The 26,209-nt window shown below is 64.5% G+C and overlaps 8 protein-coding genes across 8 annotated transcripts in view; 4 read left to right on the forward strand and 4 right to left on the reverse strand.

Moving 5' to 3' along the window:
* PFL1_00544 (uncharacterized protein) overlaps positions 1–301 on the forward strand; it is a gene marked incomplete at both ends in the record, with an annotated part of 4,957 nt that extends 4,656 nt beyond the window's left edge. Inside the window, one exon of the mRNA XM_007878038.1 lies at positions 50–301. Within this exon, the coding sequence (XP_007876229.1) occupies positions 50–301 (252 nt within the window). The remainder of the gene's footprint in view (positions 1–49) is intronic.
* A 182-nt stretch (positions 302–483) lies between these two features.
* Positions 484–1,303, reverse strand: PFL1_00545 (uncharacterized protein; the record flags this gene model as incomplete). Its single annotated transcript, XM_007878039.1, has 3 exons — positions 484–843; positions 952–1,058; positions 1,150–1,303. The coding sequence occupies 3 exons, from the start codon at positions 1,301–1,303 to the stop codon at positions 484–486; spliced, it is 621 nt and encodes a 206-aa protein (XP_007876230.1).
* Positions 1,304–2,125: 822 nt separating this feature from the next.
* On the reverse strand, positions 2,126–4,238 carry PFL1_00546 (uncharacterized protein; the record flags this gene model as incomplete). The annotated part of the gene is made up of 2 exons (XM_007878040.1): positions 2,126–3,764; positions 3,853–4,238. 2 exons carry the CDS (start codon positions 4,236–4,238, stop codon positions 2,126–2,128), a joined length of 2,025 nt encoding a protein of 674 aa, XP_007876231.1.
* Positions 4,239–4,804: 566 nt separating this feature from the next.
* On the forward strand, positions 4,805–6,086 carry PFL1_00547 (uncharacterized protein; the record flags this gene model as incomplete). The annotated part of the gene is made up of 2 exons (XM_007878041.1): positions 4,805–5,949; positions 6,041–6,086. 2 exons carry the CDS (start codon positions 4,805–4,807, stop codon positions 6,084–6,086), a joined length of 1,191 nt encoding a protein of 396 aa, XP_007876232.1.
* A 147-nt stretch (positions 6,087–6,233) lies between these two features.
* On the reverse strand, positions 6,234–8,029 carry PFL1_00548 (uncharacterized protein; the record flags this gene model as incomplete). The annotated part of the gene is made up of 2 exons (XM_007878042.1): positions 6,234–6,683; positions 6,761–8,029. 2 exons carry the CDS (start codon positions 8,027–8,029, stop codon positions 6,234–6,236), a joined length of 1,719 nt encoding a protein of 572 aa, XP_007876233.1.
* Positions 8,030–8,638: 609 nt separating this feature from the next.
* On the forward strand, positions 8,639–11,365 carry PFL1_00549 (uncharacterized protein; the record flags this gene model as incomplete). The annotated part of the gene is made up of 4 exons (XM_007878043.1): positions 8,639–8,902; positions 9,013–9,464; positions 9,549–9,866; positions 10,330–11,365. The coding sequence occupies 4 exons, from the start codon at positions 8,639–8,641 to the stop codon at positions 11,363–11,365; spliced, it is 2,070 nt and encodes a 689-aa protein (XP_007876234.1).
* Positions 11,366–12,029: 664 nt separating this feature from the next.
* On the reverse strand, positions 12,030–16,701 carry PFL1_00550 (uncharacterized protein; the record flags this gene model as incomplete). The annotated part of the gene is made up of 3 exons (XM_007878044.1): positions 12,030–16,173; positions 16,359–16,440; positions 16,677–16,701. 3 exons carry the CDS (start codon positions 16,699–16,701, stop codon positions 12,030–12,032), a joined length of 4,251 nt encoding a protein of 1,416 aa, XP_007876235.1.
* A 2,285-nt stretch (positions 16,702–18,986) lies between these two features.
* On the forward strand, positions 18,987–24,155 carry PFL1_00551 (uncharacterized protein; the record flags this gene model as incomplete). The annotated part of the gene is made up of 7 exons (XM_007878045.1): positions 18,987–19,363; positions 19,463–20,563; positions 20,651–21,963; positions 22,057–22,466; positions 22,529–22,589; positions 22,713–22,840; positions 23,037–24,155. 7 exons carry the CDS (start codon positions 18,987–18,989, stop codon positions 24,153–24,155), a joined length of 4,509 nt encoding a protein of 1,502 aa, XP_007876236.1.
* Between the last annotated feature and the right edge of the window lie 2,054 nt (positions 24,156–26,209).

A 26,209-nucleotide genomic window follows, 5' to 3' on the forward strand; every position in this document is an offset into this window, starting at 1 on the left:
CGTCCTCGGTCGTCCTGGTATCCCGCCCTCGCCGTGGGTGGGGCCGCAGCAGCGCGAGGCGGCACCGCCGCACCAGCTGGCGGCCAGGCGGCAGGCGCTCGACTCGGCCACGCTGCGCAGCGAGGCTGCCCAGGGCGGCCCGCTGATCCCGCCCGGCCGCTGCTTTTGGATCGAGGGGCGCGACATCCACCTCGTCACGAGCCCGCTCTCGTTCTTCAGCCTGCCCGAGTTCCGCCTCGACATGTTTGCCATGCACTTCCCCGCCGCCTACGAGGAGGCCATCCTCAACCTCCGCCGCTGATGGCGCCACGAGGTGGAGTCTGAGCAGGCCAGGCTTGTACAATGTACCATTCCCTTCCGTCCGCGCCGTGTGTAACTGTACGTATCATCCGATGTCTGAATCGGCGTCGTGAGTTGCTCCGAGGATGGGCAGGAAAGGTAGCGGGCGTTGTTCATCGAAGGCAACCGGGCGAATAAGGTAAGTCAGGCGAGGAGGAGGACAACGACGGCCCAGATGCCCATGGCCAGGGAGGCGAGGTCGAACGATGTCGCCGGTCGAGTCGTCCCGTTGGGCTGCGCCGACTGCGTGGGCTGTGGTGCCGGTGTGCTGCTCGGCATCGTCGTCGGAGACGGCCCCGTCGAAGGCGCCGGGACGAGACCTGAGCTGGTCTGCGGCGGCGTATCCTGAGTCGGTCCTCGATCCGTCCTCGTGCCGCTAGATGCCGAGCTGCCGGTACTGGCGCTGCTGCTGCTGCTGCTGCTGGAAGGGGAGATGCAGCCTGTATCGTCGCTCGGCTGCACCGTGACGGGCTGAGAAGAGGACTGTGTCGTCCCATCATGGACCTGCCAGCATGTTCACAGAGGTGGAACGGAACCCGATGCGATTAGCTGTCCGCCTCCCTGCCATCTTCTCCTCTTCAGATGCGCCTGGTCTCGGAGCAACACACTCACATAGATGACGACGGCCGTTCCAGCCGTGACGTTGGTGGGCATCCAACTGAGCGAGTCGGTCAGTGGCGGTTGACGAAAGAAGGAACGGAGCGTAGCGTTCGTCTTTGCTACTTGTGCCGGGGCCGGGAGCCGTGTAAGCGACGAGCACCTAGCCCACTGCGCCGACCTATGAGCCTGGTGGGCCAGGACGGGACTCACCATCCACGGCGACGACATCGATCTGGCCCTGCGCACCCGTCCATCTGAGCTGCGAGAGACGACACTGCGTCAGGCTTGGCGTCGTGACGCTCAGCGCGCCCACCTGCTGCCATGCGACTGCGCTCGCCGCAAAGAGGGTGGGGATCCACCGCATCTTGATGCCGTTCCCCCCCGTGGTGGTTGTGCGGTTCCGTGGCGGTTGTGCGGTTCCGTTCCAGAGAGGCGTCGAGGGAAGTGGTGATTGAGAAGGAGGAGGAGCAATGACGATAGTCAACGCGCGGTGTGGGGTGCGCGGAGAGGTCAAAGGACCCTCGTGCTCGCATGCACGTCAACCTTGTTCACTGCTGCACCGTCGGCCGCCGGCTCTGTCGGCCCGCTTCAGGGGACTTGGGACTTCGAGTGTTGGCACCTCTGGAAAAAGCTTCTCGCCGTTCGAAAGTCGAGTCGACGGTATTTCTTCAAAATCTGCTGCTGCCGTCAAAAATCTCAGGATGTGATTTTAGAAATCAGTGGACACTCGAGACCTCGAGCCTGGGCTGATCCCCGCTGAAAGGCATGTCCGGCGTCCCGAGTCCAATTTCTGCTGGTCGCTAGAATTTTCCTGGACTTCGAGTTTTACGAACACCTGCTGGCCAAAGTCCAAGTTTGGGAAAAAATCGAAATTCAGACGCTTACGAAACTCGACACAACCTGAACCTCTGGAACCAGAGTGCGGGGTGCATCAAGCTAAGGTGGCAGGGTGTGCTCGAGCCAATCGCCATTCCCAGCGCAGGTCAACGACTGGCTGGTCCAAACGCTCTCGCAGACTCAATCTCGGCGCGAGAGGGAAACGAAGGCCTCGCTCAGGGCCACTCGCCCAGCCTCGAACGCTGTGCCAGAGTTCAGACAGACACGCTCGATTGGCACAAAGACTTGATACATGCTGGGCGGAAGCCAGGTCTGCAAGCCACGACGGAGCAAGGGAAGCGAAGGAAGCTCAGAGACGAGACTTTGCCTTGAGGGCATAGGCACCACCCGCCTGTTCCAGAGGCACCGTTCTGGACGCGGCCGGCGTCGACGTCGACTTGGACTCTGCAGCAGCAACACCGGCATCGGCGTTCCCCCGCTCGCCCCACGAATACACGCTGCTACTGGCCAGCCGGACCGTCTTGCCCGCGTCGTCCTGGACCGTCGAGGCGAGCTGGTCGAGCAGCCTGGCGAGGTCGCCGTGTCCACCGCTGATCCACAGCCGTGCCATCTCCTCCTGCTGAGCCGCCTGCGCCGACAGGTCGTCCCGTCCGCCCAGGCGTGCCAGCCGAACAATGTCGAGCGGATCGACCGATGCTGGCTCCGATAGCCACGCGGCGTGCTCGAGCAGCCCCACCGAAGCGTTGATGGCCATGACGACGTCCAGCAGCGGCCGGGTGAAGCGGAGATCGTTGCTCGACATGTGCCGCGCCAGATCGAGCGACTGCACGACTCCCGCCGTCTTGGCGACGGCGTCCGAGACCTGCTCGATATCCTTGCTCAACCGCTGTCGGATGCCGGCAGGCAGCGAAGAAAGGGCGGCGACGGCGTCCTCGAGGAATTCCCGCAGCGCACGGCCCTTGCTCTGCGTCACGACGCGCAGCACGTCAAGCGAGAGGACGGCCGGCGTGCCTTCCCAGATCCTCTCGACGGTCAGATCGCGCAGCATCTCGCCCATGCCCACCTCTTCCATGTAGCCCTGCCCACCGAAGCTCTCGATCAGCGTGAGGTACGCCTCGCTGGCCCGGGTCGCGATAAACGCCTTGAGCGCGGGCGTCAGCAGCCGCAGCCGCATCTTCTGCCGGTCCGTAGCCTCTCCCGACTCGGAGGCGCCCATCAAGAGCGCGTTGGAGAAGAAGACCTGCAGGAAGGTGCGGTAGAGGACGGTGACCTTGAGCAGCTGGTCGGTATGGAGCGGGAGCTGCGAGAGCTGACTGCCACCCAGCGCCGGTCTTGTCTGGGCGTAGGCCGTAGCGCTGCGAAGGCCCCAGGAGAGGCCACCCACGGCGCCCGAGGCCGAGTAGAGACGGGTGATGTTGAGCACCGACGAGATGGTGGCGACGCCGCGCCCCAGCTCGCCCACCAACTCGCCGATGCAGCCGTTGAGCTCGAGCTCAGCGGTAGGGAGGTACTTTGTGCCGAGCTTGCGCTTGAGCCGGTGGACGCGGATGCCATTGAGCTTGCCCGTCTCGTCGTCGCGGATCTTGATCAGGAAGAGCGACATGCCACGCGTGCCCTTGGACACGTCGGGGTCGGTGCGAGCCAGGGCGAGGGCGATGTCGCCGTCGGTGGCGCTGCTGAACCACTTGAAGCCGTCAATGACAAACTTGTCGCCCTTCTTGGGGGCCGTGTTGTGAGGGTCGAGGGGCCGGGCGACGGTCTCTGTACGAGAGACGTCTGATCCACCTGGTCGCTCAGTCATCCACTGGCCTGCCGTGTAGTTGAGGTGCGGGTCGATGGAGCAGAGGCGCGGGATGAAGGCGCGTTGGGCTGGAGTGCCGTGGAGCTCGAGCACGCGGACCGCACCGTCGCTCATACTGACGGGGCAGAGGACGACCTTGCTGACGGGGCCGAACATGACGATGCGCGCGAAGGCAAAGAGGCGGGCGCTGAGAGAGGGGGAGAGATGGAGAAGGAGAGGACGTCGTGTCAGCGTGAAGTGCGTTCGCTGCGAGCCTGGTCGTTGGCAGCACGTACAACTGGCCCAGGCGTGCTCTGCCCTGTCCCTGGCGGGCATTCTCGGTGTCGTAGCTCTCTGCGACGATGCCTTCTGCAGCGGCGACGGCCTTGAGGCGCTGCCATCCCTGGCCAGTGACGAGGCGGTCTACACGCCTGCCCCAAGCGTCGTACTGGACCAACGTGGGTTCCTGGGTGGGGTTGTCGAGGGTGGCTGCGATGTCGGCGTACGGCCCGGCGCACCTGGCACCGAAGGAGTGGAGGCTTTCAAAGAGGCGCGAGACGGTGGGTGCGTCGAGGCCGTTTGTGAGCATGAGGCGGAGGATGGTGAGGCGGAGCGCGGCGTCCTCGCCCCAGGGGTTGCCCACGCGGAAGGGCTGGAACTGGAAGCCCTCCTCTGCTCGCATGGTGGCGTGTAGACGTGTGGTTTGGGTTGGTTGCTTGGCTGTGTGACAAGGTGGGGTAGGGTGGCGGGGCGGTCCGCGAAGTCGTGGTGGTGCGGGAGTGAGGAGCGCCTCGATGCCAGGTGAGGGGAAGGCCACACCAACCGGCCTGCCCTGGCCCAAGGCAAGGCCCGGCTGCGCGCTCGGCTGCTTGATCCGAGCCGGCTGAGCCGTGGAGCAGCAGCAGCCGTTGAAATCCAAAATTGCGGGGAAATCCAAAAAGCAGCCTAGGGTAGGCAGGCAAAGGGTCTTGGGCTTTGCCTGGCCAGGGCTGGTTGCCTAGCTGATGCCTGGCTCGCACGGGTCAGCCTTTCCAAACTGATGGCTGAGAGAGAGTGGAGTGGAGGCGGCCTGGCCAGACGAGAGCGCTCGCTTTCACCTCGATCTGCGTTCTTCGGACTCGGCCAGACCTCAACGGGAGCCGAGAGACCCCGAACGCCCCGGTCCATCCGCCGCAGCCTGCCTACTTCCTCCTTCCTCTCCATCACCACCACCACTCCCTCTCACCCGAACTCACCACACTCCGGACCATGGACCTCGTCACCGACCTCTGCCAGCGCTTTGGCGTCCAAACGCCATCGCCCGACAAGCTCGCCCTCGCACTCACCTCCGCTTTTGTCGCCCTGACCATCCCGTTCGTCTTCCTCTTCCACTTTTCCTCTCGCCCCCGCACCCAAAACATCCCCATCTACCGGGAACGAGTCCTCATCCTCGGTGCATCAAACGAGAGCAGCGTCGGCGAGGCGCTCGCGCTCCAATACGCACGCAGAGGCTGCCGCGACCTCGTCCTCGTCGCCCGCAACGACCAGGGCCTCGAGAGGGTCAAGCAAAAGTGCATCCTGCAAGCCCAGGAGGGCGAGGAGTGGGAGCAGAGCGAGGAGGCGCCCGGAGAAGAGGCAAAACAGGCCATGGCAACCCGCTTCCACACCTTCAAGGCCGACTGCACCGATCCAAACGACGTCGACCGCCTCCGCAAGTACGTCGCCGCAAACCTAAAGGGTCTGGACACGCTCCACATCTGCTTCGGCGTTTCGGCACTGCTGCCCCTCCTCGGTGTGGCGGGCGTCGACCCCATCCGCCCCTCAAAGGCAGGGGGCGAAGCGGTCAGCAGGTCGGTCAACCCGGACCGGGTCGGCCTGGAAGCCGTCGCCGCCGCCGTCTCAAAAGCATCGCACGTCAACGTCGTGGGCACGGCCATCTGCCTGGCCGCCTTCACCCCGATGCTGCAGACTACCTCGTCCCATCCGGCCATCGCCCTCACCTGTTCCGCAGCCGCCCTCGTCCCAGCCCCGACGCGCTCGATCTACGCGTCGACAAAGGCCGGACAACTCGCCCTCTTCCGCTCCTTTGCCATCGAGTGCCTCGCCCACGCCTCGCACCCTGCCGCTGCCGCCGAGGGCGGTAAGGGCAGGCGCAAAGTCAACTTCCTCGCCATCTGCCCGGGAACCATCTCGAGCTCGTTCCGACACTCGGCCGTCGATCTGGCCCCGTCGACCTCGGACGGCACAAAGGGCGGCACCGACATGCCCGAGGACCTCGCCTGGGTCAAGGGCGAAAAGATGCTCAGCGCCAAGGACGTAGCGGACAAGACCATCTTCAAGGTCGACCGGTACGCCACCGGCACCGTCACTATGCCCGCCCTCTACGAGGCCGCCACCTGGATTGACAAGGTCTAGTGAGTCAGTCTCGTCCGTCACCTTGTGCAGCCGCGAGCATTCGTACTGAGACGCCCGCGTCGTGCGCCCCTCGTTTCTTGCGTCCGTCAGCCCGGCCTATGTCCAGAGGATGGCGAGAAAGAAGTATGCCTACTGAGCACGGCTCTTCTGAGACGTTCCCTCAGCCGATCCGTGTCGGAGACAGATGCTGGAGCGCGCACTATTCCTCGTAATGGCATGCGCTTCGACGATGTTGCAGTCTGGATCTCGAAACGGGAGCTCGCAGGTCTGTCTTCGGCCTGCACTATGCGTCCGCGTCACCGTCACCGTCCTCCATCTCTCCACCTCGCAGCCCGATTCCACCTGACCCTGCCTTGCGAGCGGGATCCGCACTGCCGCCAGCAGACTCGGCGAGATCGCTGAGCGTCTTGAGCGTCCGGCTAAAGATGCGGGTGAAGGCAAGGTCCCACTGGACCACCGAGTCGGAATACAGGTCGACGTCGGCCGATGCCGTCTCGGACTGCGTCGGTCGGTGTGGACGATGCGCCGAGGCAGAGGTCTGCTGAGCCGCCCGCGCGGCTTTGCGCGGCGGTTCCGTCGTCGTTGGAGTCGACGTCGATGGCTGTGAGGGCGACGCAGGATTGGGAGAGTGCGGTCGCTTCGTGGAACGAGAATCGACCGGCGACGGGTCGCGCAGTGGCGACGACTCGCGTTCGTCAGGAGCCTCGTCACTCTCGTCGGCATCCGGATCGATCTGTTGGGTCGGCATAGCGAAAGTGCCGTCAGCAGGCAGCACCGGGCCATGACGATCGCCGCAAGATGACCACCCACCTTGCGATCGAACAGCTCCTGGAAATGGCGATGCTCTGCCGTGTCCTCCTGAGGATCATAAGTTTCCCCTTCCGGCTCGATTGCGGGTGGTGGATCGGCCTGCGCGTCACCGATGGGCACGTCTTCCATCTCGCCCTCGAGGTCCTCGTCCGCCTCCATCTCTCGCTGCTCCTCACCATCGTTCTCCTCGTCCAACTGGTCGGCCACGACGCCTGGCACGATGTCCCCGGCAGTCGCCTGTCCGTCGTCCTCCTCGTCCTCGTCCATCGTTGGCGGCAGCGGTGCGTTGAGCTCCTCTCGCATCCAGGCGAACAGCTTCTCACGCGCCAGCACGGCAATGTTGCGCAGCCGCACGCGGTCCGTCTGGCCGACGGTGCGGATGCCTTTGCCGCCCTGGATCGGCAGGCTCTCCCGCTCAGAGCCCAGGGCACTGCTATGAGGCGTGGATAGGAAGCGGCCGTCGACTGCAGGAGAGGGCACGAGGCTCGAGGTGAATCGGCCGATACCAGGGACTGTCGAGCGAAGGGATGCTTTGCCGTTGCGTCCCTGCTCCGTCGGATTGCTCGAATCGTCTGCGTCAGAGAAAGCCTCTCGAGCGCGCTTGAGAGCCACGGGGAAGTTTATCATGTAGCCGCGCAGGATGGCGGTCCACATCCGATCAAGCAGGCTGGTGGCCTCGAGGACGAGGTTGAGCTGCTTGTTGCGGAGCGCGATCTCTTGACGGCGCCTTTGCTCCTCATCTTCGTGCTGGTCCTCGCCATCCTCGCCATCCTCTGCTCCTGGTCGGTCGCTGTACGCATCTGCGGCTTCGTCCCGGGCTTTGGAGGGTGCCTGGTCGCCCTTTTGCCTGCTTTCTCTTCTCGCCCGCTCTATCTCCATCCCTAGGCCGTAGCCGGCGATGCCATCGCAGATGTCCGAGGTGCACCTGAGCAGGTACGAGACGAGGAGATTAGTGCCGCCGCTGCCATACGGCGGCACGCGGGCCAGGACACCGAGGATGACGTTCCACTGCTGCCAGAAGGGGATGAGGGATGGCAGAGGAGAAGACGGATCGAATCGCTTTCGGTAGCCGCGCGAGATAACGAGGAGCGAGTTGTCGAGGTAGGAGCGCAGACGGGCTTCCTGCTTGGCCGAGAGGGGCTGCGGGACAAAGGTCGATGCCTGGACCGACTCGTCGGCGTGCTGCTCGGATGCTGCGGCGTCCGCAGGCGCATCGGGCAGTATCGACGAGAAGTCGTCGATAAGGAAGCCGCCGCCTGTCGATGCCATGTCGGATTCAGGGTGTCGGGACGGTGCCGATGGAGGGGGGGGGGAAGGTGATGGTGGCAGGAGCCAACGAGATGTGTGCGGCTGCGAGGCCTGGCTGGCCAGAGAGCGCTTGGACCGGCGCGATGTGGAGGCCAAGGCGCAGATCGAAAGAGAGGCGGCAGGTTGGTCGGTGGCCGCTGGGTGCGTGCAGCTTAGCCCGTGCGCCGCGGGCCTGGCTGGCTTCGGAAGGGCAGCCGGCTTGGCCCTGCCTGCGTGCTTCATCAGGCGCCTTGCCTAGCTCCAAACAAAAAAGGCAGGAGGCAGGCGTGCTTGCAGCTGGGCAGGCAGGTAACTTAGGCCGGGGAGAGTCATGCGAAGAAAACCACCCCGCCCGCCCGGCGCTTCCGATGGCTGGACCCCCCAGTTTTAACGGCTTGCCAGCATGCTTTCGGCTTGAGACTCCCCTGCCTCCTCGTTTCGGACCACCCACTGGGCTTTGTGTGCACACCTTTCCGCAGCGAGCCGCTCACTGCGTCTATCCATAGCCCACGCAAGTGCTTTCCTCGCCTGCCACCTCCGCCCCCTTCGCTGCTTCGTTATGGCTCTCGACTGGCTCGTTGTGCCACCGCCATGTCCAGTCCTACCGAGAAGATGAGCGCCGCCGCCGTGGCCACACTCGATGGTCTCGTTCCGCCTACGGTTTCAGCTGCAGAGTCCCCAGGCCAGCGGCGCACCAATTCGCCTGCCAGCTGTCACTCTTCTGCGTCGTCACCAACAACCACCGGCTCGACCCGAAGCACTAGCGAAGGATCCCCCTCGTCGGCCGAGACCGATGCCACCTCGGTTTCGGAGCTCGCTTCGGGCCCGTCGAACGCGCCCTTTGTCTGGTCAGAGGTGAGATGGCCGTCTGCCTGCCGGTAGTCATTACCGGCTCATCCGCGACGTCGCCGGCAGACGGTTGATCGCTGGACTCCTGCTTCTTCCTCGGCCTCGCCCCTGCTCAGACCCGCCAAGAGCTCTGCGAGAGCCTGCCGTACTATCGCGCCTACCAGTCCGGCTCCTACGTGAAGGGCATCAGTGTGGGTAGCCGCCCAAGCTTCAAGAGGGACGATGCGCTCGTGGTGCGCGATTCGTTTGTAGTCGGCTACCTCCTCGGTGGCTGCCCCTCTCGCCGCGACATTTGGGCCAGCGACGGCCGCGTCATCATCTCTCACGGCGGCGGCAAGAGCGCAAACGTAGACGATCACACCGCTGGCGGCGTCGACGAGGATAGTTCGCGTCCCGCGGCCTCGTCGTCCAGCAAGCTCCAGCTCAAGGGCGATCAGGAGGAGGACGACTCGGTCATTGCCTCGCTCATCCAGACCATGAGGATGAAGGTGCCTCTCGTTCTCATCGCGGCAGAGAACTATGCCCTGCTGCCGATGAAGCTCAACTGTAGCTTTGCCGTGCTTGGCTGGTAAGTGCTTTCAGAAGCAGGGCGACAATGGGCAGCAGGCTCACACCGGCACTGACATCGTCGGACCGCGACCTCTCTCCCCAGGTACATCATCACGGATGGATGGGCAGAGAAAGAGGAGGACGACGACCTCCTGGGCGGCAAGAGCTTCGTGCGGTGGAAGTTCCGCTTCGAGTGGATCCAGGCACAAGGGGAGCCATGGTGGTGTCTCGGGCCGGAGCTGCACAGAAGCGCCACTTGGAACCCTCGCCAGCGGAAGGAGCGATTCACCAAGGCGGAGCGCGATCTGCCCGCCCTGGCACCACATTATCAGAAGGCGAGCCGAAGGCTCAAGGTGACCCTCGGAGACACCGCGAAGGCATTCGACGAGGGCGTAGAGCGACCGCGGAAGCGACTGAGAAGGTACGTCCCTGGCCCGGATATCCGGTTGATCTCGAATCACTCTCGCTGACCAGCGGCTGATCTTCTTCGCCATCATCTGCAGAGGACCAATGAAATCGACGGTAGCGCTGCGATCCTCGGTGAGCACGGAGGATGCCTTCAGCGCGAGCCATCCCGTCTGCACCCACTGTCAGCGTGCATCGCCGATAGTCTTCGACGACGGTTGGATGTGCCTGGCGCCAAAGTGTCCTCGCTTCTTTTCGAGGCGGTCGCCGGGTCCTCTGCGCTTTTCAGACGATTTCCTCAAAGTGCGCGGCGACAAGGCTCATGGCGGCTTTCCCAACGGTCGCGAGCCCTGGTCCCTTGTACCCGAAGCCCCTCTCGGTACTAGCCTCGACCAAGCCCGGGGTCTGTGGTGCTCAAAGTGCGGTCGCCTCAGCTGTCGCGCCGTCATCAACCGTCCTCGGTGCCCGCACTGCGACAGCCAGGTCGGACCAAAGAAGGGTTTGCCTCTGGTACCGGCGCCAAAGCTGTCTCTGCACGCCGACGCCGACGTAGCCATCGTCTCGCCCGTCTCTGGCATCGTCACGCACGTCAAGCGCGAGGGCGGTCTCGTCGCCTACTCGTTCAACTTTCCCAAGCGAATGGGCGGATGCGCCGTCCACCTCGTCCAGGCCGATGTCGAACACGGCGCGACCGAGGATACGGCCGATCGGATCTTTGCGGGATTCCAGCAGGGCTCTTGGCCGCAGGAGGACCCAGACGAGAGCCGGAAAAAGAAGAAGAAGGGCAAGAAGAGGAAGAGGGCCAGCGGCAGCAAGATGGACATCGGCTTTATCACGGACGACCAGGAGTCGGGGCGGTCGACGCTCGTGCCCTTCCGGCGGCATCCGCTGCGGTCCTCTTCGCTCAAGGGCGCGATGCTGACGCAGCAGTTCACCGTCAACTACGGCATGGCCTACAAGCACGCCGTGGCGATGGGGACCAACCCGATCGACGCCACCACGCCGCGATGCGTCACGTCGTCCATGTCGCTGATCCGCGCACGCACCGCCGCCGTCTGCCCTCTGGACGACGAGGGGGTGCATCGCAGTTCGTCGACATCCGAGGCGATGCAGCGCGGCTTCAACGAGGCGTACGGGTGCCTCTACCTGCCCTTCCAGTCGATGTCGTTCCATGACGACGGCGAGCCGGGACTGGGCCCAATCGTCTCGTCGCTCTCGCTGGGAGCCGAGGCGACGATGAAGTTCCGCGTCAAGGCCAAGTTGCTCCTCGACTCTCCGTCGTCATTGTCGGGGGGTCGGGGGAGCAGGGAGCAGGCGGCGGCGCGGGCCATGAGGCAGGAGATGCAGACGCTCAACCGCGACCGCACCGTGCTCACGCTCCGTCTGCGCCATGGCAGCGTGTGCGTGCAGGAGGGCGCGGAACTGCAGAAGCGCTTCGAACATGCCGTCGAACCTGGAGGATTCAGGGTGGCGTGCACCACCCGCTTCATCGATCCCGACATCAATGGTCGATAGAGATGGGCGGTCGCTTTGTCTTGCTTTCTTCTCCCGCCAGATGTGTACAGACTCATCGATACCCAGCATCCGCTCATGCCTCCCTGCACAGGCCGACGTCCGATTCGATTGACGGCACCTTTTCTTGATCGCGACGCAGACCGACCCATGCATCACGTAGAAACGAGAGAGCTCCAGAGACGATTCGCTCGCCACCAAGCCGGCTCTGCATCTGACGCGCAGCGGCGACAGAGGGATGCGGCGGCACTGAGATGGAATGACCGGGTAGCATCGAGTCCGGGAAACCCTTTCTTTGCCCTGCGAACTTCTGCTATCAATCTACGTGCCACCACCGCGGCGACGACGGCGACCGATACTATCTGGCGCGCCAAATAACGAGGGTGTGCGGGAGCGGAGTCGTAGCTCGGATCGCCCTGGATCGACGAAAAAGTCGGTGAAAGGGACGATGGTGAGGGAACGCGGCGAATCTTGTTGTTTATGTGGCAATGGCAAGTGACCGTGAATGGGATGCAGGAACAGGAGAGCTGCGGAGATAGAGATGGAGAGAGAAGGATGGAGAAGCGGAGAGACACAGAGAGAGGCGCAACGATCGATCTACAGGGCTCACGATGAGTGTCCGCTCGAGGGGGGTTGGTGACGTCTAGAAGATCACGGCATGGGAATATCAATACGGATGCGCGGCTCTGTCCGGAGGCGAGCGTTGGTGGTGCTGATGCTGGTGATGCAGAGAGAAACCGTATGCCGGCGCAGAGCGTTGCAGAAGACTGCCGTAGGCAGGATCAGGCGTGAATGCGTCGCTCTTGGGGCTGTACGACGGGGCCTTGAGGTTGATGTAGGGCGACATCTCGCGACTGCCGTTGTTCAGAAAGAGATGCTGAGCATCGCCGCCCGGCATCAGGTGCGGCTGGACGAGGGCCGGAGGAGCTCGGTCGGGCGAGCCGACGGCATTGGCCCGCGCCCAGGGATTGAAGGCGTCCATCGTGGGCGACCGCAGGCCTGCGTTGGACTGGTAGCTTTGAGACCGTCGTCCGTCTACACCCCGCCCACCGCGCTCGGCAAAGTCGAAACCACCACCACCACCACCGCCGCCGCCTTCGGTGATTCCGGGGAACAAGGAAGGCCGCAGAGGTCTGCCCGCTCTAGGACCTCGCAAGTCCGAGGGCGGGAGCGTGCCCTGCAACGACGCCTGCGCCATGGCGCTAGTGAGGTCCTTGACGCCATTCGGTGCAAACACCGAAGCGGCCTCCGTCTCGTCCCCAAAGGGCTGCGAGTGTGCTCGCGGTAACGCTGCTTGCCCATACGGCAGTGCGGAGGTCGGCGGTGCAAGCGCGGGTGCAGGCATAAACGGGCCTGTCGGAGGTGGCGGAGGACGGGCTGCCGCGAGGCCGAGGTTCTCGACCAGAGGTCTGTACGGCGGTGCGTCGAGGAGCCTGTGTCGGACGAGCAGCTCGGTGACGCGACCTGCGCAGACTGCCCGAGTCTGTGCATCGAGCGCATTGGATGCGAGCAGCCTGAAGACAAATTGCGAGCCATGCAGCTGGTTTGTGACGATCTCCTCGAGGATGTGCGGCTTGTCCGCGTCGAGCAGCGCTGACAACACCCGCCGCGAGGCCTCAGGGTCGACGGTTTGCGTGATGATGCGCAGCAGCGTGAGGGACGCAAGCTTGTGGGTGCAGAGGTGGACGAGGTGGGGCGTGAATCTGGGTGTCAGCAGGCCGAAGCGCCCAGGGAAGCTGGTGGAATCGAGCAGCCAGGTCATCAGCAGCGCCCCATTCTGACTGGTGGCGAGCGGGACGGAGTTGAGGACGATGGCGGCGGCGACCCTTTTCTGCTGCAGCTTGGAAGCCTGCGACGACTCAAGCACGGCCCGCATGCTGCGCGCGCCAAATCGGCCCTGCGCCACCTCCCAGCACCGATCCACCATGGCATCAAAGATGAAGTCAGAGTGGGGTGATCCGAAGGGAATCACCTTCTGCACCACGTAGTTGCCGAACTGGTCGGTCAACAGCGGCGGCACGTAGGGACGGAGGTGCTCGGCGATCATGGATCGCTGCTCGTCGGTGGTGGCGCGGTCGATAATCTTCTGGGCGGCCCAGGTGCCGTTCTTGTGGATGCCGATCTTGGCGAGGTGCGGTGCGATGCTTTCGAGCATCGAGACCTTGAGAGCCTCGCTGCATCGGTCGAAGAACTTCTGGACCAACGTGTTGCCGATGAAGTCGCTCGAGAGGTCGACGATGTCGGGCAGGAAATCGCGCGCGGTCCGGTCGATGTCGCTCTGGGTGCAGCTGCTCGCTTCGATGCTCTTGCGAAGCTCTCTAAGCTTGGAAGTGTCGAACTTGCGACCGTTTGCGGTGTCAGAGACCAGCGGAATCTTTGTGTAGTAGGTTGCAAGACTTCTAGGTTGCGCGACCGCCTCGATGTGCTCCGCCACCTCGGGATCCTGCTCGTCGAGGTGTCGTATGATGAGCTGCCAGTCGGTGGTGCTGGGCTGCGGCTTCATGTCGGCAGGCAGGGGAACTCCGCCCTTGTCACTGCTAGGCACGATGCTGTTGGAAGAGCTGTGCGTCGGAAAGGAGCCGATGCGGCCCGTCGACGGGCTCGAGACCGACTTGCGGATCGCAGCTTGTGGCGGCGTGATGGATCGCAACGTCCTCTGCTTCTCGAGGAGGCCCAGGACGAGATTGCTCCGATACTCTTCCATGTTGCCGCCGGCCAGCTGCTGGTCGACAGGGACAGCCGAAGCGCCTTGCAGATCGGAAAGGGCCTCGACGGCGGCGCAAAAGTCCGGGGCCGAGGCATCGCTTGGGTAGCCGTTGCTCTCCTGCCCGATCGAGGATGGCACCTTGGCATAGCCGATCCTGACTCCGCCGACTTTGGCGCCGAGGATGTCTCTGCCGTGCAGCGCCTTGCGAGCTCTCACGGCGTCGTCGACCCTCTCAAAGTTGATGAAGCCGCAATTCTTGCTGCCGAGGACGCGCACGCTCTCGATCGGCCCGAATGGAGCAAAGACTTGTAGAAGATCGCTGAGGGGAGTGCTCGCAGGAATCGAGCCGACCCAGAGAGCCCGCGTCGGTTGATCGTTGATGCCGTCGGCTGCAGAGGCAAACGGCGCGTCTCCGCCGGACTGATCCGGCCTCGGTGACGGATAGTCTCGGCTAGGTGTGCCGCTTCCGCCATGCAGGCCAGAGCCGCCAGTCTGCGGGATGGCCTCAACCTTGCCAAAGCCGATACGGATCGCGCCATCTGCAGAAGTGGTCCTGAGTCCAATCTTGCCGCCGAGACGGTTCATGATGTCGTCTCTTGCGCTGATGGCGTCTTGCATGTCGACAAAGTTGATGAAGCCGCACTCCTTTTCCGGCAGAAGCCGCAGCGTGTCGATGGCGCCGTACGGAGCAAACGCCTGCATGAAGTCCTGGCCGGTGGTGGACGGGCTGAGTTGTCCGATGTACAGGCTCCGGCTCGGCGGATGGCCAGCCTGACCGTTGGGAGTGTTGGGAGTCGTAGTGGCAGAAGCCGAGGCGCTGTGGCCGCGAGCGCTTGCGCTGTCGAGGTTGACCGTGGCGTCCAAGTAGCCGCCGAGTCCCTGCGGCCGGGCATTGCGATGGTGGCCAGCGTTGGGCGACAAGGTCAACATCCGTGTCAACTCCTGCTCCGTTCTCTGGCGGCCACCGGGACCGCTCAGGGCCGCAATAGTGCCGGCTCGGTGCCGACCGGCGAGCTGGGAGACCATCGGAGCAGGCGGGCCGTGTGAAAAAGAGGCGCGCAGCGCCTTTGTCTGCGCGAAGGTGACGAAGTCATTGGGATCGATGTTCTGCTCGACGGCATACCGGCGGATGGCATCTTCGTCGATCTCAAATGCCAGCGTCGCTGAGCCTGGTGGCGAGGGGCCCACGTTGACGGTGTTGGTCCCATCGAGACCGCCCATGCTGGTGGCCCTCGGTCTTGCGCCGAAGCCGGACGAAAGGCCCTGAGTAGGAGCGACATCGGGAGAGAGGCTGCCGCCAAACGAGCCGAAGCGGTCATGTATCGGCGAAGCGGCGAAGGTTGCACTGGGCTGGCTCGGGGCCTGATCGACCGACTCGTCGCGCTCTTGGACATGCTCGAAGTTGAAGCCCGGCAGGAAGCTGCTGCTGCGGGCCCGTCCGTTGGCGTCGCTGAGCCGTGGTCGCGCAGCGGAAGAAGCCAGCGTCGACGCTCGATGGCGAAGGCTGGCACTGCCGGCGTCCGACTGCCGAGGATGGCCGTCGGCTAGGCCGAGGTAGTCGAGCGTGCTAGATTCGTCAAACGTGTCCCTGCTCGCGTAGTCGTCTTCGCCACCGTCGAGGTGCGGACCGAGGCCGTTGTCTGCCGCCATGGCAAGGCTGCTTAGACCCGAGCGCGACGGCTGCCAGGTCGAAAAGATGGAAGGGCCGAAAGCGTTGCCGAACCCGTCGTCTGGCAGGGTGAGGGATCCCGAGCGTATCCGGTTGTTGGTCTGTGCCGTATCAAAGGCGCCCTTCGGGTCGGCGAAGGCGGGTTGGTGTTGGTGCAGGGCCAGCCTGCTCTGAGGATACTGGACCAGGCCAGAGGCAACGCCGGTCTGGGCGCCAAAGCGACCGCTCTCGGCCGGTGCGAAGACGGATTCGGCGGTCAGCGAAGGTGCCGGTAGGTCGCCCCAGCTTGATGGTAGGGTGCCCGCTCTGGCTCTGCCCCGGTTGGTCCTGGCGCTGTCGAAAGCTCTCGATACACTGGCGTCGCGGTGATCAGGCACCTTGGGCCGGTTGACTGGCGATGGCAGGATGCCTTCGTCGGCCTGGATCTGACGAGCTCTGCTCGGTGAGTGGACGAGGCGCGAGAGGTGCGGAGTCCGGTACGTATGAAAGGAAGAGGGACGAGGAGGGTCGTGAGCCGGGTTGGGACGAGGGGCGTGTATGGACTTCATCTGGCGGAGACAAGCTGATGCTTTAAGGTGCCGCTGGCGCAGAGAGGGGCGCATGCTGGCCGAGGAACTCACCTCCGGGACAGGACGAGGTGAGCGGATCGTGGAAAGGTCCCCTGTGCGCCAGCTGAGAGCAGCGTCGAAGGCAGATGGCCTGCTGCACGAGGGCGTCGGAAAGGGGGCGCCGGGCGCAGGTTGTGGAGATGGAAGGGTCCGAGCGTGCAGCGATGCAGACAGATAGATGAATGGGTGCGTGAGTCTGTGTTCCCGGGGTCCATGCAGCGAAGGCTGAGGCAGGCAGCCAGGGGGCGCACACCAGCGCGGTGGTCCATTCGCAAGCTCGGCGCCCTCCCGCGTAGGCCGCCATGCTGTCACTGATCTGTCCCTGCTCACCTTCATCCTGACTGAGGCCTCCCATGGTGGTCGCTCTTGGCTCGCTCACCGTTGGAGCTTGAGGCACCTAGCGTAGTAGTCGTAGTCCGTCGCTCGGTGCGTACGCGTGTGCTGAACCGAGGCCTGACCTCCTAGCGTCGAGCTTCCGCTTTGCAGTCGTGCAACGGCGCAAGCCTCGCCGGGGTCAATGGCAGCAGGGGACGTCGAACCAGCTGACTGGTACCACGGTGCAACAGCGGTGCCTGCGCCGGTCTTCGTGTCTTGGCGGCCTTGCTCTGTTTGACTACTGCTCCCTCTCTCTCTGCCGGCTGGCGCTTCAGGGACAAGGGTGTGCCGATGATGATCGTGAAGGATGCATGTGCATGCTCTGCGCACCAGGAGCAAGAGATGCACTCGCCAGCGAGGCGGGATCTAGAAGAGGCGTGCGAGTACGCGTCGAACAGAGGCGGCGGCGTGGACCGGCGCTAGTGTCGGGGCGGCCGAAGGACTGCGCCCGTTGCAGCCCGGACGTCGGGGGGCGGAGGCGGGTGGCACGCGGCCTATCGATCGTAGCCTGGCTCGCACTTCCGTACAAAGATCACCTTGGCTTGCTTGCTTGCTTGCTTTGTCCTTCCGACCTTCAACGCCCCCAGGCGTGGAACGGCGAGTCTCGAGCTGCGCCGTGTGTGCCCAGCGAGGCCGTGATGACGGTGCGCACGTCCACGAGGCACCGGGGCGCCGCGACCGTCGTGCTGGCGGTGGAGGTGCCGATGGCTCGGCGTCGTTCCGGTTCCGGTCGATCCGAGGTGGGGATGCGGACGGGGCTTGGGTTGCGGCCTCGCCGGCGCTATCGTCGATGGGTGCGTATGCAATAATGTTAGAGTCTAGGGTAGAGTGTGGTGCGGTGCGGCACAAACGAGAGCGCAGCGGCCAATGTCCGGTGGCGGGTGCCGAGGGGGCGCGTGTATGTGGGTGAGCCGCCGGCTGAGCTGGACGACCTCTTGGCTAGTCGAGCGCCAGGTGTGTGCAACGGCGGTGGCAAATGCGTTGGGCCGGTGGGTGATGCTGCACGGAGCTGCAGTCCAAAGGCCGCCGCTTGGTACTCTGGTGCTCGGTGCGCCGACGATGGTGGTGGGTGCGATGTGCTAGGAGCGGGTATGAGCGATCGATGATGGCGAGGTGATGAGCGTCGGTGATGATGATGAGGAGCGAGGCACGAGGCCGGGCCCTTTCTCTCTCTCTCTCTTCCTCGGCCTCTGGATGGCGCGAGCGTAGTACGTTAGCCTGCGGCGTGCGGCCTGTCTGTCGCCGTGCAGCGCGGCGGCGGCGGCTGGCGGGGGACCGGCCTGGGCTAGGCAGGCAGGCCAAACGGCGTGGCAGGCGAGCGAGCCTAAGGTCGGCGTGGCAGGCAGCAGGCTAGGTCGAGCGCCACGCTGCAGGCCAGGCACACGCGCGGAAACCACACCGAGTCGAGAGGCAACGAGGCAAGAGACAGCAGGCGACGGCGCCGCCGCGGTGGAGGCCTGCGATTCGGCGAGCGGTCGGCCCCCACCCACCAGCGAGCAAATAAATTTGCTCAAAGGGAGTAACTAGTCGCAGCATCGTCGCTGCGCTCTTCTACCGCCGTACGTCTATCGTGCCCGACGACCGACGGGGCTGCAAAGAGCGGCTCGAGCAAGAGGGAGGACTGCGGCGTACCAGATCAAATGGCGCATGCTTCGGGGGATGCATCTTTCTCGCCGCATGCACATACAGCACCACCGCCCAGCAGGATCGGCCGGCTCAAAGAGGTTGAGCAGGCGTCGCCCCGTTTTCAAACGCTCCGCCGGTTGTCGGGACAAAGGCAGGCACAGGCAGGCAGGCGTGTGTGTAGACGAGAGAGGAATCGCGCACGGTTCCACGGCTTCGCATCGTCTAGGTCTATCTGCAGTCGGACGACGCCAACCAACGAGCGAGGCTAGGGCAGAGCCCGATGGCCTGCAAGAAGAGGAGTTGCCGCGATTCCTCGCCTGGCCACGCCTGGTCCTGGCGTGGCCTGGCCTACCGGCAGGAGGCCGTCGCTTCCCTAGGCCTCATCGGCCTCTCCGATTCGGCTCGAGCCGTTCCGGCTTTTGCCCGGTATCGCAGCCCCGGGTCCCGGCGACGTCCATCATTGCTCCAGTCACCGAACTCGAGCCATCGTCGCCATCCCCTTGCTTGTCCGCCATCCCGGACTTGCCTTCGTCGCCGCGATCATCATCAGGCCGGCAGGCAGGGTTCTGCGGGCGTTCAATAAGGTCGGCCCACCAGCAACAGTGAGCCGCCGGCCATGCCCGACGCCCCGCCGACACAATGCACACGAATACACATGCACATGTCCCGGCAGCGGTCGTCCCTTCGGTACCGGATGCAGATGAAGCAGGGACTCGCGACAGGCCGAGGCGAAAGCTGACGAGTCATGGCGGCATCGGCTTCGTCAGATTCTGTCCGTCAGTGACTGCCAACGATCTCACGGCGTCCGCGCCATCGCGACGGGTGCTCTCCCGCCGCCGGTCGCTGTCTCGACCTCGATGCCGAGGACCCGGAGCAATGGAGCGTCGAGCGAGATCTGGCCAGCATTTCCGATGCATGGCTGCTGCTGCTCCCGAGCGGCGACCTTTCGAGCGGCGAGCGGGCTTCATCTCGCCGCCAACGGTCCGCATTCCTCCTGCGCACCGTCCTGATAGCTTGTGAGTAGCCCCGGCTCGTCCTTTGTGTTACAATGGCGCTGCGCTTCGTTGGCATCGTCACATTTGATCATAAGGCTCTTCCCACCGTGATCACAACAGAGAGCATATGACGGGCAAACGAGAAGGGCAGTGCTACACTTGTAGGCTTGGGCGGTCGGGCGGACCGGCTGGCACCTCTGCGCTTCATCCCGGAGCGCCACAGAACCTTGAGCAAATTGGCCTTCTCAGCGCAGCCTTCCTCCTCCTTCGGGAGCCTCAACCTCGTCCCTCGAGGATCTGCTCCCGTCTTCTTCTCCTCCTGATCCTAGCTCTGTGCAGCAACGCCCTTGACGAACCCTCTTACGAAGCGCACGACTGGCCATCCGCCCCGTCGAGACATATACTGCTCACGGCACCGACGGCTCGCACGGATAACGACCTGCATCACGACACCTCTCAAAGACGACCACGGAATCGTCCCCCATCGCAGCACCGCACTTGGCCGTATCGTCCTCGACGTCTCGGTGACCTGGACCCGTCTCGGATTGAGACAATGGTCGGCTCCTCGTCTTCGCCAGACTCGACGTCCGTCACGAGCAAGGCACGCACAAGCACCACCGGCTCCAGCCGCCCGTCGAGCGGCGTGAGCAGTCCAAACCACGTCTTCTTCAACGGGAAGCGCATCTCTGACCCCGTCTTTCTCAACGGCACCACTGGCGTCGCCGCCGCGCAGCCCAGGCGGACCGGGGACGTGTCGGTCGAAGGGAAGCTCCACCAAGCAAATTCTGCTGAGCGAAGGCACTGCGAACAACTCCTCGAGGCTCCCCAGGACCGTCAAGTCGACACTCCCCGACGCACCAGGCTTCGGACCGAGTCTGCTTCACAGCTCAAGAGCAAGTTCAGCATGTCGCCCGACCATCGTTCGCGCAAGAGCAAGACGAGGCTGCGCGACCGAAAGACGAGCCTGACCAACGGCAAGCAGGAACCCCAGCACGAGCAGGCCGCCGCTCGCCTCGTGCCCAAGAGCAGCTTCGCCTCGTTCGGCTTCGTCTGGGGTGCCAGGACCAGAAAGGAGAAGCTCAGAGACAAGACTTCCACGCTGCTGCCGCCTGGCTCATCTGCCGGCACACCGTCGTCGGTCAGAGGCAGGGTCGGCATCGACGCCGACATCAACGACTATCTCGACGCTCCTGCCGGAGCATCGGCCGTCAAGAGATTCTTGTGAGTGGCTGTGAGACCGCGAGGCTGCTGGCGCTGCTTGTGGTCCGTCCATCTGACTGGCACGGTTTTCTTTACCCCGCGCTGCAGCACGCCGTCGAGGAGATTGATGAGAGATGCAAGAGGCGACACGACCACGGACGAGATTCACTTGCACATGTGCCCACCCGCCCCATCGCCACTCACCGCGGGTCCAGGAAACCAACAGCAGCGCCTGAGGACTGCAGCAACTTGGTCGGAGATGCCGCGTATGCGCGATTCGCGCGAATCGGCATCCTGCGTGCGGACCGAGCCGACCTTCGAGGCCAGGGTCGAAGCTGCCAAGTCGATGTCACAGTCTGTTCATTGCGAACGCTCGCAATCGTCGACGGATACGGCGAGCTGCGGCGCAGTCAAGCAGACCAAGGTCGTCCCGGCTCGCCGGCATCGGCCCTTGTCGCCAAGCATCTTTGGCGATCACTCGGCCGCTGAGACCGCCCCATCGAGGCCGCACAACGATGGCAGGGGCGGCTCGAAGACTCGTTCATCGGGAAACGCTGTCGCTGTTCAGCATCCTCGTGCGAGAACGCCTCCGACCCCCACCATCTCGCTCACACCGCCGCGCGAAAACTCCGTCGACCTTGCCGGCGGCGCGTCGAGGATTCTGCACCGCGGCGAATCAGATCCAGACGCCAGGGTCCTGGAACGGGCCGTGCAGATCTGTCTCGAAGGTCCGAGCCTTCGATCCTCGCCCGTGCCAACCCTGGCAAAGGGCACGGCCAACAACCGCGCAGTCGCCGAGCCTAGCGTCGGCAGGCCCCGAAAGGCTGAAAAGTCGCTTGACTCGCTCTCCGTGCCTGAGGCCGGCAGCATCGATGGGAGCGACGGATCCAATGTTGGACAGGCCCTCGGGCACCAGCGAGGCCAGGCCTCTGGCAAGCTGCACGCTGCCCCTCTCGCTGCTGCTTCGCCAGCGCGACAACAGAATCGATCGCTCCGAGCTCGGCTGAAAGAGCTCCATCTCTTATCCAGACCGCGCCTGGACTCTCGCCCCTCGGCCACGCTGCCTCGTCGCACCGGCCTCGGCGGTGGTGAGGCTGCCAAAACATCCGGTCGCGGCGTGGATGGCAGCGACGGCAAGATGGGTTGGTGGGCTTCACTCAAGATTCGATCGAGAAAAGGCGCCAATTACTTGGATGACCGTGGCCACCGAGTTGCAGGCGGAAGCGCAGGCTTTGTCGCGGACGGTCCGACAGACGCGTTCCACGCCGCCTGGCTGCCATCGCCCTCTGACCAAGCATCGTCTCAGCAAGAGACAGAAGCCTTGTCGCCCGGACGACGAAGCGAAGACCTGCTCGCCAGAGCGTCCCCGAAGCTCGCCGACGAGAGCTTCACGTCGACGAAGAGCAAGAGCATCGATCTCAGTAAGCTTGCGTCGCAGCTCCGCACTGAGCGCAGAGTCGCGGAAGGTGAACTGACTCATGCGCCTTCCTCACGCTATCCTCCCCCGCTTCCAGTCCGTGGCCATGAGGCGTCAAGAGTGGTTCCGATCAGACCTTTCAGCTTCAAGGTCCGCCCTTCCCTGCCTGCTGTCTGCGTCGAGGAGGCGACGCCCTCCCGGCACGAGGCGGTCAAAGGTGACCCCGTCTCGTCTTCCACGAGCTTTACCTCGAGCATGGCAACGCCGGCATCCCAGCGCCAAAAGACGCGATTCATGAGCACAAAGAGGCACCCATGGCTCCGCCAGCTTGTGCTCCAGCCGACAGTCATCGCCCCTCCGACCGTCTCTGCTCGACCGCCGAGTTCCAAGAGCTCCTCGTCGACGTACCAAACCATCGAGGAGGTCGATGACGGCCGGTGTGCCCCCGCCGGCCGCAGCGGCATCACGCTCGTCGAAATCGTCGGACAGCCTCCCTCGGCCGACAAGGTTCGCTTGCCCAAGGTCGTGGTGAACCGATCTTTGCCCATCCCTCCTCGCGCGAGCCGCAGTCGGGCGAGTACCATCAGCTCGCAAGAGGCTTCGCCTTCGCTGCCTTCGGGCGCGAGGATCGTGGGCGCCACTGCAAAGACCTTTGGCGTCACCAAAAACCCTCGGTCGTCGAGCTACAGCGTCGCGACGGTGGCGACCTCGATCCTGTACACAGAAGCATCTCCTGCGACGTCGTCTCCGCAGACGCCTCGGCGAGGGAATCTGTCACCACGACGATCCCCGGCCAGTGGCGGCGTTCGATCCTCACCGAGCCGCTTCATTCCCCGGCCGGTTCCGCGACCTTCGCCCTTTACGAGCGCAAGACGAGGCTCGTCCGTGTCCCGGCCTCCAGTCGCTGCGCTGCCTTTGCTTCCTCTCCTCTCTGCTGGCACCGCCAGCAGCGTCGGCCGGCTCCGAGGCCAGCCAGCTCAGCGCAGCCTCTTCGAAGCAATGAGCCCTGTCGGGGCACGCGACGATGGGGGCAAGCTGTACCAGGCGGCGATGATCAGCCCACCGTCGCATCGACAGGCCACGCCGTCCATCGTCTCGCCGCCCGCTCAGATGGCATTCTCGGGCTCGATCGGCTTCAGTGGCGCTGATGAGGCCACAGAGACCCTGTCGCAGCTCGTCGAGAGCTTCGACGACTGCCTGACCCCGCTCACGATGACGCCGAGCTCCAAGGCCGGCAGCCCGTTTCGCGGGATCGGGGGTTATCGCCGACCGCGGTGGACGTCGCAAGACCGCAGCAGCGTGCCGGACGAGACGCTCGGGTACACCCGCGACCTGAGCGAGACGGGCGGCTGGCAGCGGGGCAGGTTTAATAGCGAGGCCAGATCCAGCATCGCGCTCAGCACCGTGCTGAGCTACGCCTCAACCGAGGCCAACTCTAGCTTTGGCGACGGCGAAGAGCTCCAGGACCTTATCGAGGGCATCATGGCGGGGCACGACGACAAATCTGACGAAGGCACAGCCAGGCCCGGGGAGCGCGACCGTCCATCGCGACAGCAACGAGCGTCGTCGCTGCCGAGGTCACTGCCATCGTTCGGGACAATTGCCATCACGCCCGCAACTGGCAACGACGAGCCCGGAGGAACCAAGCAGTGGCTGTCGAGGAGCCCTTCTCACGACGATTCAGGGAGGCACCGCCGGAGCAGAACAGACTCGAGCGTGCCAGGCCAGCTCCGCAGCTTCTCGGCAGGACCACCGCTGGGCACGGATGACAGGGCTCCCTTGGTGCTGCGGTCGGCGCCCGGCTTCAGAGTCGCAACGTCGCCCTCGGCACAAGCAAAAGTGACCGTCGAGGTCACACCCCCCTTCATGCCCAACAAGAGTGTCCAACGGACGCCCGCGGCTGGCGATGCTGCAAGTTCGCGTTCGAGGGGCCTTCTCGAGGCGTTTGGCCTCTCGATTCGAGCCGCAGAGGCCGAGGGCTGCCGCGAACGCCTCTCGCCGCCCAAGTTTCTGCTCAACGACGAGCCGGTGCTGGTCGTGGATTCACCGGACGCTTCTCCGTTCCTCGTGAGCGGATCCGTCGCCGGCAACAGGCTCGTCGGTGCGCCCAAGGCGGTCGAGACGATGTCGTCTGCGAGCGCGGATCTCGCCTCGCTCTTTGACGGCTTCGACCATGTCCCCTCTCGCAGTCTCTGATCTGCCCTTGACACATCCTGTTTGGGGTCGGTATCGATATCGTCGTGGTGCTTGCTGGCTGAAATGGCGGGGACAGGGAGCGAAAGAGAAGCAGCGGCAAGAATACCGCAGCGAGGGGAGGCGGTCGGCGGTGGCTCTTTTCTTTTTCGGTGCCGAAAGTCTTGTTGACCGCCGGGGCCGGGCCCGTGGCCTGGACCTGCTGCTCGCGATCATGATGCACAGCTTCAACCACCTCCGCCGCGCGCCCGTCCCGTTCGCCGTTGTTTGATGCGCCCTTGTCATGCGACAGGCAACGCCGCGACTGTCCCCCCCTAGACAGGAAGCAAGCTCGCCCGAGCCTGCCATATGGGCCGGAGCTTGACCTGTCGGTACTGCACCACGTCCCCGTCCTGCTGCTCCACGAGCCCCTGCTTCCAGGCGTGCTGGGGCTGCACCTGCTGGCCTGCGACGAGCAGCACTTGCTAGCCTGGCAAACGGCCCCTGCAGCTCGAGATCCGCTCGCCGTTCAGCCATGCTGCGAGGGGCTGTCTCCGTCGCCGGTTGACGAGAAGTTGGCGGCAAAAGGATGTCCAAATCTGGCCATCGCAACGACGTCCAAAGAGGGACGGCCGGACGGGGCTGACCAGCGGGGCGGGCGGCCCAGGCCTGCATGCAACCATACGGAGAGAGAGAGGGGAGGGGAGGAGAGGAGAAGACCTTATGCATGCCCGCTCCCATCCTCGCCACCGCCGCCGAGGCAGGGGGGTCCTCCATCAACGGAAGCAGCCGAACGCCGGGAGCAACCGCCTGCCTGCCGTACCTAGCCCGCTGGGCGCCTTTCCATATCTGATTGAATGGCCATACGTGCGTGCGAGGCAGGGTGCGTGCGTGCTCGCTTCATGGAAGCACCAGCGCGGCCAGTGGTGCCACGCACGACAACCTTACGCCCAAGGCACAGCGAGCCGGCAGGCAGGCGTGTTTTGCGCCTACCAGGGCTCGTAGGCGGGATCATGATGTATGCACGGCTGGTCAGCCCGGTCTGTCGCCCCTGCTTGCTTGTTGCCTGCTCCTCCGTCTGGTCTGTCGAGGAGTTGCACGACAAGCCGATGGACGGCATGGGAGGGATGTCCACAAGCAAGCTAGGTAGGCCGCAGGCGGGTCGTCCGATGCGCGGGCCGGAAGCGACGACGGCGTACGGCCGGTGGATTGGGCGGAGAGCCGAGGCAGGACGGGAGGGCCGCCAGCTCGAGTCTTCTCGATCGAGAAGAAAAAGCAAGGCAAGCCGTCAGCCTGACCCTGCTGGGCGGTAGGCTGGCCAGGCCAAGCCCAAAAAGGAGGCTGGAACAGGCCGACGCGCGCACTCTGCAGGGGCCGGGCGGGCGTACGGCCACCGTACGTGCGTATCGTCTATCGCCCATCACCGGCCCCTCTGGCACCGCCGGCGAGCATCCTCTCCTTGGCTTCGAGGAAGGCCAGGAGATGACCGAATTGCAAGGCCGGCAGCAGCCATGGATATCGCCGCACGACGTCGAGATCGATGAGCGGTGAGATACCGGGACGGGCCAGCCCGGTCGAGTCGATGGAAGCTAAGCTTCACAAGCCAAGGGAGGAGCCGGGTGCGTGCAGCTGCTGGATCGATGTCGCCTTCAGACGCCAAATGGAGCGAGGGGTCCAAGGCCGGGCTGGGCAGGATCGAGGGCTGGCCGGCTGGCGTGCGAGGCTAGGCCAGGCCTGGGCCAGGGTTGCGCGCGGTACGTAGCGAGTGCGTCAGCTTGCTGGCTTCCACTCGCCGAGGAAGGGCTGGGAGCCCTGCGACCCAAGGTGCGGCGGCCAAGGAGGCCAGACAGGGTAGGCTGACGCTGCGCCGTGGCAGAGGCTTCGGGCAGATGCGCTGAGCCTCTGTCATTTTTTTTCCTCATCTGCGGTCCCACCGGCCCTCTTCCGCCTTGGCTGGCCTGGCCTGGCCTGGCCTGTCCTGTCCTGTCCTGTCCTGCCTTCTGCGCGCCGGGCCAGCCAGGTCCAGCCGCCAGCGCCCAACGGCGGGCACCGCCCCGTCCGCCCGGCCGGCCGCGGTC

The sequence above is a fragment of the Pseudozyma flocculosa genome (assembly GCF_000417875.1).
Source record: "Pseudozyma flocculosa PF-1 unplaced genomic scaffold scaffold00001, whole genome shotgun sequence".
NCBI lineage: Eukaryota > Fungi > Basidiomycota > Ustilaginomycetes > Ustilaginales > Ustilaginaceae > Pseudozyma > Pseudozyma flocculosa.